At 45.0% G+C, this 11,555-nt stretch overlaps 1 protein-coding gene across 1 annotated transcript; it reads left to right on the forward strand.

Annotated features, from left to right (window-relative positions):
* Positions 1-8,020: 8,020 nt before the first annotated feature.
* On the forward strand, positions 8,021-9,217 carry LOC121834762 (intracellular coagulation inhibitor 3-like). The gene has a single exon (XM_042288524.1). It carries the CDS (start codon positions 8,021-8,023, stop codon positions 9,215-9,217), a length of 1,197 nt encoding a protein of 398 aa, XP_042144458.1.
* The last annotated feature ends 2,338 nt before the right edge of the window (positions 9,218-11,555 follow it).

Below are 11,555 nucleotides of genomic sequence, written 5' to 3' on the forward strand. Positions count from 1 at the left end.
AGGAACGAAACGTTTTTCTCCTTCTCCAGGCAGACGGGAGAAAGCTTTCGCCCTCCCGACTCATCATCTTTCGGTTTCATTTTTCGAGAAGGTCGCGCACGTTGCTTAATAAATAGCTGTTGAGTTGATTGAGCTTCAGCGGCAGCGAAGGCCGCCTGTAATTCCGTCTTCTAGTCTAAACGTGCAGAACATTTCGGTTGCATTGACGTTTTTATCACTAATTTTATCAAACGAGCAAACGAGGCCGCTAGAAACAGCGAAGTTCGGGAGCAGTGCCAGCAGCGCCACGTACATTGGGGGATGGCCGTCTCCGGATTGCGGGACTCGCGCGGCACGGAACCGACGGAACTACCGTCACTACAGTAGCGAAACCACGCGGAACTGTGTCGACGTTTTCGACGTTATGGAAACCGCAGGAACTGCGTCCAAGACAGGCAGGTTTTGCTGCTGGCTGCCTCGGTGCCTTGCGTGCTGAGTTCGGTTCTGTTTTCCGATGCCGAGTGCGACCGGCGTTCAACGTGGTTCTGTATTTGTGCGTGTCAGCAACATAGCTGCAACATCGTGATGGCAGTGTTGTGGGTTGTGAACAGAAGACTGGAATTATCGCCGATGTGACCGTGTGTTCGCGTATCAGTGGTGTAATAACAAGATGAGATCGTAAACTGTTTGGCATTGGTGCCGTTGGTCGGGCCGTGATCGGAGGGGGCAGGGTGTCGCAGGTTGACATTAAGGCTGCGGTCCCACGGCAGCCATCTTGAACAAGGCGTTAGTTCAACCAATAGATGGCGACACGCACCCGTGGGGTGGCCGAAACATTGGTTCACAGTGGGATGGCTCGAGCACCGTCACGTTCCACTCGTGGCCTTGCTCGCGCCGCTGCCAGCTGTGCTCAGCTGGCTCAAGTAGCGTGGCCCAGCAAACGGATGTATGCGAGAATGTCAGGCTTGGTATAAATTGTTCTCTGATATAGGGAGATGCGGTTCGGCGGTTGTAACGGGCTTTCGCAATAAATCTTACCAAGAAGGAATCAAATGTGGATTGACGTGTCAATATTCTATCACTGAAAATTTCTTCTGCAGGAATGCACGCTCAGTAGACTCAATCTTCCAAGACACCAGTTGAAGCGGACGTCAAGTAAACTGCTTCGCGATTCACGGTACTTACCTCACCATTTTAATGACGACTAAAATAACGTCACCAAATACTGTGTTTCACGGGGTCCGGAAGATGTTGTGAAGGTTGTTACATTATAGTTCCCAGAAACTTACTGGAAAGACTTGCAGTCTTCCTTGAGTCCAACGCCATCATGAACAGAAACTGAAAACGATCCACTATTCAGTGGGGGGTGGCGAAACGTATCCGCATCTGCGGAGTCATGGTCGATGCGTACTCTAAGTGGCTGGAAGTTTACACGATGCCTGCCACGACGTCCAAACACGTCATTGACGTTCTACGGTCTCTTTTACCTACTTTTGCCCTACCGAAAAAGATACTTTTCTCTGATAACGCGCCAAATCTTGCTTCAAATAAAATAAACAAGTTTTTGAAGAAAAAAAAACCGCCATCAGGCATCACATTAGTGCATCATACCATCCTGCAACTAACGGGCAAGCAGAACGGATGGTGCGCGAAACGGAACAATGCCATTTTGAAGCTTACGGAAGAAGCAGTTCAGTGAAGAATCGCCAGGTTCTTGTTCCAGCAGCACGCGACGGTCTCATATTACAAGGTAAAAAAAAAACGCCGAAGCAATATTCGGCGGACGAAGAGCCACACCCCTCGATCTCATGATACTATGGCCTTCTAACGAAGATCGAGAGATTCCCAGATCGGGAGTAATGGCAGTTTATTCGGTCGGACAACTCGTCTACGTGAGGAATTTCAGCGGAACTCGGGCCTTCCATGTAAAACTTGAGTAGAAAAGGCTCTATGATGGTTGACCAGAAGGTGTCATCCCTTTGAATACGTTGGATATCAATGCCCTTGAGTGTAAATGTAACTAAATCACAAAACTCTCTTTGTGTATTGTGTAACTGTCCTTGTATTTGATAGTAGAAGCTATAGGGTGGTGATTTGGACCTTTCACACCAGGCTCCTATTTTTTATTTTTCGCCTCATACTCCTTTGCGGTTTAAGTATGCTTTAAGAATCTTTTGGAACGGGGACACTTTACGTCAACAAGGCCATTTGTTCCAAGTAGTCAATCAGGGAACGCTGCTAGAAATCCGTCCATCATATTAACGAAGAAGCCGCATTTCTGCAGAGTGCAGTTTTCCTGTTGCACGTACAGTTGTAAAGCAGCATCCTCATTGATTCTACCATATTCTGTTGCGGGTGAAGAAAGTCTTTGGGTACACGATACTTGAAACAAGTCTGGCACTGTACGTTGTGGTTCGACACCCACTAAAATCGTCGTCCTTATAGAGCCTCATCATTTAATCATTACCTCGTCACCTCATATTCCTCTTCATCAAGAGTAAGTACAATAGGCTACCGCCATATTACAATCCAAGAATTGAAAAATTGAGTCGTTCAGTCCTTCAACAAATTTATTATTTATATAATGTATTACGTTACATTACCTCGAGACAAACGACGTCCATCGTCGATCTTCAAATACTTATACCTGTATATAAATTAGACGCACAAGGGGGGGGGGGGGTGTTTGTGGCCGAATGCATGGTCTAGCGCACACCAGCTCGGAGCACTTGGAGCGAAAGCTCGCGCTGCAGAACCCACCCCGCCCCTGCCCGTTTCGATCTGGATGAGCATCGTACTGGCGTGCGGTCGTGTATCCCTACTGCGTGGTGCACGTTAAAGACCCCAGGTTTGCGGTTGTACCGCACCGGCTAAATTGCTCATCTACAGCTGAGGCACCAGACGCCCACTAAGGCAGACTAACTTCAACTGTATAAACATACACACAACAATTTGCAATTAGACGCATAATAACAAAGAACACAGCGTGCCGCCTCTTTTCTTTGGATGCCTTTTTTAAACCCGCGAAAGCTCGCGCATTCTCTCTTTTGGGACGATTAGAACGGTCGCACATAAAACCCGCGTTTCTCCTACCCGGCCGCTTCCTCCTTTCATTATGTGTAGTTGGTTATAACTAAATAAGCTATATTTATGGTGTATTATTCGTATTTAGTTTCAGTTTCAGTCAGGGAAAAGGAGTTTCGCGGGAACTAGAGCCAATAAATGATCTGCGCTTAGAGTATCGGCACTCTCTTCCCCGACAGTGTTGTGAACGCCGCCATTTTGGTGCTTGTGCAGAGCAGGCGCAACTGCCGATTGCCATGATTCAAAAGTGCGACATCCTCAGCATTAGATTCGGTGTTAGGAAACTCATGTAATGTTGCTTTGCTTTGTCGCAAACTGTTTAAAGTGGAGGACGGAAAAGCGTTTCTTGTGATTTCAGAGAAAGCTTCAGATAACTGCCAACCATGATTTTAAGCCACAATATGGCCAAGTGTCGCTACTCTGATGCGTAGCTTATTTAATGACTCTATTCATGCTCTTGTTCAAGAGGCTTGTATAACCTGTAGGGGCCATGAAGTAAGCCCCGTGGATTCCACAAGCCACTACCTTTTGACACCTGCCTCTTCTTCATTGTTCCCGCTTGTGCCAGTAAATTAGATATGGTTCAGAGTAACGACACTTGGCCATATTGTGGCTTAAAATCATGGTTGCCAGTTATATGAAGCTTTATCTAAAATCACAGGAAACGCTTTTCCCTCCCTCACAAATGTTTAAACAACCCGCGACAGAGCATTGCAATATTGCATTAGCTTCCTAGCACCGCATCTAATGCTGAGGAAGCCGTACTTTTGGCTCATGACGATCGGCCGTTGCGTTTGCTCTGAACAGGACCCAAAATGGCGGCGCCCAAAACAATTCTCGGGGAACGGAGTGCCGATACTTTAAAGCTCATTTAGTGACTCTAGGCATGAAGTGAACTCGGATGTATTCTTTTCCTCTTCGTCTTCATTGTTTATTGATTTCAATCATATTGAATAATGAACACATTATATCACGCTACGCTTGTGTAATTATTTGTCTTAGATTTATTAACCTGACTCACTACTTTAACCATTCATTTATCGATAGTTAATCTTACAATATATTTTTTTTTAATGTGAAGGTAAACAGACACGAAGATTGATGATGATACAGACGCCAACGCCGCCCTCGGAAATTTTTTGAACATTAGAAATCAGCAGTTCGTCTGCCATCCGCCAGGTAGCGCAACAAAACACCCAAACAGTTTTTAATTGTTTTTTTAAATTATCTAAGCTCTACACCTATTAAAAAACCAAAGCAATATCACTGTGAAAGTTTAATACATTGCAATGTATACCTATTCCAAACAATAAATATTATTAGATGCCAATAAATCTGTTTGATGTCCAAAAATATATTCGTCAAAAACAGGTAAGTTTGAAGGGCTCCTGGAGCGTTATGACTTTGAAAATGAAAAAAAGCCATCGTCCACCTCTTGGGCAACCATTTTAGTTCTAAATGTTATAAGAGATTTTATCATAGTTTAGTTATTTCCTCAGCGGCATTTGAAGTACCACGACTCGAAGCACCAAAAAGTGCTACGTCTGATATAAAATATCTAAACAAAAAAATTTTACACAACATTAAATTTTTTTTTGAATATTACCAATAATAAGCACTACATCTGTAGCTAATTTCATTGTCCTAGCGCTTGTCATTAAAAACATATTTGTGCTGAAAAATGTAAATTTTAGGGCAATGTTTGGTGGGATGAAAAAAACAAAGTAGTGCAAATACCAAAAAAGTGTATCGTTACATTCTGCTCCGACATCATCTTAACAAAACTGCTATATTGGAACCGTGTTATCTTTAATGGATCGTTCATAAAACATGAACTAGCGGAGCAAGTGAGGGTCCGCGACATCATTTTCGCAACGCTACAAATGCGCGTGTACAGTAAAAACCAACACACACATAATATCAAATAAAAGAGGATTGCATTGCCTTTTGAATGACATCAATTCCACAAAACAGTATTTAAAAGGAGATGAGTAATGACCTGCCAAAAAGTAGCTAAACTGCCACATTCAGTGGGACCGTGGCCTTAAGCTTTACATTAAAAAGTTCAATACCACTTGAGGGATTACGTGCAATCGATCAACGTGCGGATAGTCATGTTGGAACGCTGGTGTGAACAGTAGAAGCTCCTATCGCTATCGTACAGTGGCCAATGCGACTGTCAGAATTGTCTCGTCCCCGAGAGCGATTGGGCTCTGGGGCAAGGAGTGAACAGTACGAAATCGTGACGGAAAGTACGTATATGTACAGTATGGAATTTCGGCATTAAAAAAAAATAGTAGGTAAAATCGAGAAAAAAAAAGCTACCCCTACCCTTTATTTTGCTGTTTAAATATACTACGGTTCCTGGAGAAACTGCACTCCAAGTGGCGTTAGCCGAGTTTAAGGTACGTGCGTTCGGAATTCGAATTTTGCAAGGCAGGCTAAATGTGCCTATCCTTACGGCCGCACCGCCGCACCCTGTACTTTCGATAATTTCAAACGTGGTTAGAGCTTTCAATCCAGTCGGAAATCAGAGCTTGTTCAACGTCATGTAAGCCCCCACAATGTACGTCTTGGCTGGCTTGTATGTTGCGCCGCCCGTGTGCCGCTTCAGCCAGCGGCGGACGCAGGGCGAAGAAGACCTAGCACGAGATCTGCTGCGAACAGCCCGTGGTCCGGGCCCACCCCGAGGACCCGACTTGCATGCGCATCAACCAGCATGCAAGTCGTTTTTTTTTTTTTTTTTTTTCTTTTTTTGGAAAACATTTGCGCCATCTATGAGGAAAAGGCTACAAATAAATCGCGGGTGATTCCCCCTGGCGCCACGATAAGGATTGACTTGGGTAGATTTATACACCGGGCAGTTGGTCAGCCATTTCAAAGTTGCGACGAGTCACTCGCTGTAGATGAACAATTTAGCCAGTGCAGTACAACCACTAGCCTGGGGTCGCCCCCCGAATAAACACTGCAAGATGCAGGAAAAAGGATACTGAGGGCAATCACGATCAGCTGGCCTCCCCTGCTGCTGTGAATGTAGGCCTGTAAATGGGAGTGCAAGGTTAGCTGCCGTCTTTGAAAATTGAGGCCTTAAAGGTGCACTAAACACGTTTCTCAGATTCTCCGTTCTTAGTGATAACGTACTTTACGGGATCCAAGCATTCAGGAAATCCGAAAATTATGCTTGTGCGACGTCTATTCCTCTACTACAAATGTGGTAGAAGTTCGTGCCACGGCCCTTTCTGATCCGAAAGATCTGGACCACAAAATCCAGCGGAGGCGCCGGCGGCGTCTCCTCTATCGGTGCGACTGGCGGACGCGCGCCCGTCGTCACGCCGCCAACGCCCCCGCTGAATTCTGCATTCCCGATTTTCCCGCTCAGAAAGGGCCTTGGCACAAATTTTTATCACATTTGTAGTAGGGAAATAGACGTCGCACGAGCATAATTTTTCGAATTTTGGAATGCTAAGATCCCGTAGAATAAGTAATCACCAAGAGCAGACGATCTCAGAAAAGTCTTCATCGCACATTTAACAAGGGCGCTAAGATCTCCAAGCTCGGAGCATCCCAACCCCATGGGAAATGGATGATGCTGTTTCCAAGAGTGGAAATAGCACCCTTTTGCTGCAAGTCTGAGAGCAGCAATGGTGCCCCCAAAACAGGGCGTCGCTTGTTTTTATGCACGCGGTACATTCAAGAACATCTCGAATCAGAATACGCGATGACTGCCGCGAATGGGCTGAACTTTTCAGAACAGCCGAGATTAAGAAGAAAAAAATTCCAGTATAAGTGGGCTCGAACTTGTTCGATCCGCGTGGCAGCAGCGCATGTTCCCAACACCGCCAGGGATGTGGCAGTGACCTAGTTTGTTTTCAGTTTGATATTGAAGGCCCATCTGGTTTTTGCATTACGTGTGTAATGACAAAGCAGTTAAAGACCGCAAGTATTTGTTGAATTTTGTTTAGTAACTCAGATGTATCTTTTTTTTTTTTTTTGCGTGCTCTAGACGAGTTCTTTATTTGGTGTGTGTGTTGTTTTGTTTCCCGTTTAGCTGCTGATTTCTCTGCCTAGACCATCACCTCTTGTACTGCTCTGAACCCTAAGCCGCATAAGGAGCGATGCGTTTTGATTTTGTCACCCCAGTTATAAAGGCCGATAAAACACACTTCTATATAAAAAAAAAATTAAAAAAAACACTCACCAACTTATTTGTCGTGGTTATTGCTCTTTTAGTTCAATTTCAAATCGCAGAAATTCGGACCGCTCAGGTTATAAATGTAGTAAACACCAAAGTATATCTTAAAAAAGGCTCCCTTCTAGCCCGCTTAACGACGCCATAAACAAGCGAGGCAAGCAAATGAAGGACCAAACAAAATGAGAGCATTCGAACACAGATCACAATAATATGAATATGGAATGAGTAGTCTTGGGCTTCAAGGTAGCGCGTACTTATTTTTACAAATTCCGCGTATCCTTAGATTTAAAAAAAAAATTAAAACAGCAATTCATTCGTTGTGATATTGTTCTTGGAATTTAATTACGAATCACAAAAATTCTCACCGCTCAGCTTGTAAATGTAATAAACACCAGAGTATATTTTAAAAAGGGATCCTCCCAGCCCTTTAACTACGTTACAAAAAACAAGCGAGGCAAGCAAGTGGAGGACCTAACAAAAGCTCAGGAAAAATTAATGACAGCATTCGAACACGGATCACAATCGTATGAAAATAAAATCTGTATTCTTGGGGCTTGAATATTGCGCATAGTTATTATTACGAATTCCCCGTATCCTTAACTGACGAACAGCTTACAAGGAGCAATAAAATATGCATAGATATGTATTGTTTTATTGGCTAAATATTCCGAAGGTTTCGACGATCGAAGAAGCCCATTGTTCATGAATGAATAAATGCACACAATAAGGAACGTGGCAAAAACAGACGAAAGTCCAGTTTCGATGATGCTTGCCGAAAAGGTTTTCCTCGTCTTGTTTGTTCTGCTAGCGTGGGATAGCGAATGCTATGCTCGAGAAAGCGACATGAAGCTCGCCCGCGCCCAGAACCATTTTTCCCTCAAGCTTCTCAAGGAACTGTCCAGCGAAGCACCGGAATCGAACCTTTTCTTCTCGCCAACCAGCATCTCCGTCGCACTCGCCATGGTCTACGCCGGCGCCAGGGGCAAGTCCGAAGCGGAACTTTCCACTGTTCTCGGCCACACCGCAGCGGGACTGCCCAGCAGAGAATCTATACTGGAGTCTTACAAAAGGATCCTGGCAAAACAACAGACTGATGACAATGTAAGTTTGATGATAGCCAATGCAGTCTTTGTAATGAAAACACTGAAAGTTCTCGAAAGTTACCGGAAGGAGCTCGTTGACATCTTTGCCGCATTGTTCCGGTCGATAGGCGTTGGGGCAGAAAATTCTGACATGGAATCAGAGGTTAACGAGTGGGTAAAGAACAAGACCAGAGGCAAGATCTCGGGCTTCAAAATTCCCCCAAACACCATAATGGCGATTCTCAATGCCATTTACTTCAAGGGGCTATGGAACACATCTTTCGATCCCAACAATACCTCCCCGCTTCCTTTTCACAACAAAGGATCTAAGGTGGTTCTGGTAAAAACAATGACGCGAGTCTCCAAGGTACCGTTCGCCTCTGAACCTGACTTTGAAGCCATAGAATTGTCTTACAAAGGGGACGAACACTGCATGGTAATCATACTTCCAAGACAAAGAAATGGACTTTCCAAACTTCGCGACGCCATGACTGTCGAGACCATAGAAAAAATCCAGGGAAGTTTGAAAGAAAAGACTGTCAAGATTCAACTTCCCAAGTTCGACTTGAAAACGAAGTACGGCCTCGTCCCTGCTCTGAAGAAGTTGGGCGTGCGATCAATCTTCTCTGACGCCGATCTGTCGGGAATCACTGGCAATAGAGGGCTGGTGGTAACCGATGTCCTGCACAAGGCTGCCATTCAGGTCAACGAAGAAGGCACGGTTGCCGCCGCCGCAACAGTAATAATCTTTAAAAGTGCTCTACAACCCTTCGTCGTGAATAGACCTTTCCTCTTCTACATCCGCGAGAAAGCTACCGGCCGTATGCTATTTTTGGGAGAAGTGCACGAACTCCCAGCCCCTAAGCCCACCCTTGGTTAGTGCGATTCTGAACCAACAGATGGTGATAAGGTCGCCTTCCACACCCCTGCACGAACACAATAAATCGTGTGCTGTGGCACTTCGATACAGTGTGGCATTTTTCATTCTCCTGATATTAATATCCGTGGCTGTTTACTTTATTTTTTTTTTTTAATGAGCGAGTTTTCTGGGGAACGAGGTCCCCCTGCACCAGTTTTAGGGTGGCGATGTGGGGTAGGAGGGTATGCACTTGGGCTAGTTGATGATTCATGTTTGTACGGGTAAAAGCGCTAAAAACAACGGACGAGTAAAAGAAACTAACAACACAGGTGCGGGGTGTTTGGTTCATACTGTAGCGGCGTGCAGAGGCGCTTGCCGGGAACCACGGAAGACGAAGACGGAGCGCGGGCGGGGGCACGTGACAGACTTCAAATCCGGCCTAATTTCGTTATGGACGTCCTTTTTTAAATTAAAAATTGTAACTCACACTTGCGGAAGGGTAAACAGCGAACAGGCAGCGCTTGTTCTGCGTTCACTTCTACTTTGTCCCTGTTTTTTGCGCGCTGCGTTTCCTTTTTTCTGCAGCTGTTCTCGTGCAAAGAAACACCTGCCTACGCTATGAGCTCAGACGTCCTGCAAGTGTGGTCAGAACAAAACGTGAAAATCGTTCTGATCTAATGGCGAGGGATATTCATTATATTCCTAGTATCCTAGTATCCTAGTATCCTTGTATTCTAGCATCCTAGTATCTTAGTATCTTAGTATCATAGTATCTTAGTACCTTAAGATCTTAAGATCTTAGTATCTTAGTTACTTCTTTGCTTCCTCGCTCAGTTCCTTAGTTGCTTATTTGCTTCGTTGCTTATTTCCTTCGTTGCTTACCCCTGAATTCAGAGATGTGACTTGATCTAAAGCCGAACTTCGACTTCCTCTAGTTTGCCTTAACACCCTGTTCGGCTTGAAAGCTCCCAAGGCGGCCGTTACGTTTCATAGACGCGCCCGCGAACTTCCTTCGTACGGTCCCGCTCAAGTCGCGAGCGCTCGCGGTGCTCCCCGCATGGGAGCGAGATTAGGCTGCGCTTTTTCCTTTAAAAACTGTTCCACAATAAAAAAGATAAAGAACATTCCTCGTTAAATTTGTTTACATAGTATGTCTTTACGGAATGAAAATCGCGAAAGGTGCTGATGCGCGGGTTTAAAGACTAACAATGTAGGCGTTTCCTAGACAAATGTTCGTTTCCGTGTAGCAACGTTGGTTCATTTGGGCAATGGCTAAAGGCGCTTGTTCTTTTTGTTTTTCTCGTCGGCGTCCCTCGCTTCTGGCCACATTTAGCGTCATGCGAGCTTCAACGTCTCCTTCATTTTAAAAACTCGGGAGGAGCTTGAACTACGATATATCGAAGACAAGAAAGAAATGCATATCTGGAATCAACAAGCACCAAAAGGTATACAAGCAAATGCCCGAGTCTTGCATTGCATCCACAAGCCTCAACATGAAAGTTTAAAATCCTCATAAAATTTTCCCACGGGACTCTAATAATGAAAAAAAAAGAACATGCTTGGAACTCCCGATGTAGAAGGAAAGGAATCCAAATTGAAGCGGTGCTCAAAGCAGGTAAGTGTTCTGCAACATACCCTTTCTGCAAACTATGCAGCGTTGGGTACGTGTTCAGTCGCATATGTAAAGTCTTAACTACATGCGGCCTGGCCTAAACACTCTCTCGGCTGTTTTAAACGTTATTCTGTGTTGCTTGCACGTTTCCAAAAAGGCTTGTTTTAATCGGAGCAACTTCATAAAGACTTGAGCGACCAGGAAGTATCTACCGGGTATCATAATTTTCGGATCCATATTTAACTCGTCAAGCTTTCACGTACAGAAACATTTGCCCAGAATATTTACACGGGTGGTGAACAATAAACAAGAAATAAACAGGAATAAATAAACGTTTAATGTGGCGAACTTGTGCCAAAAATAAAAGGGTACAAAAGATAATAGCAGAGCGTCGCGGGCGTCGAAGTCGGCGTAGCAGTAGAGTCGCACGCTGGGGCGAAACGAACTCCGGCTTGCCACGCGGAGCTGCTTTTGTACACGCGTGGGCTTCTGGAGCATTCGGCGTAGAAGGTTCGGCGCGTAGAACGTTCTAATCTCGAATCAACCAAGACGGTTCTCGAATTTACCAGTATACTAGTCTGCAGGAATAAACAAAAAGACGCGCCGCTCCCAGGAATCGAACCCTGGCCCTTCGCGTGGGAGGCAAGCGCGAGAACTGTTAGGCCACGGCCGCGCTGCCTACTTGGCGCGCGGCATTACTCCCCCTTTAAAACGTGCCTCACCACGACGCAATGCAAAACAAAACAA

This window comes from Ixodes scapularis, unplaced genomic scaffold (genome assembly GCF_016920785.2).
Source record: "Ixodes scapularis isolate PalLabHiFi unplaced genomic scaffold, ASM1692078v2 PGA_scaffold10__122_contigs__length_95168666, whole genome shotgun sequence".
Lineage (NCBI taxonomy): Eukaryota > Metazoa > Arthropoda > Arachnida > Ixodida > Ixodidae > Ixodes > Ixodes scapularis.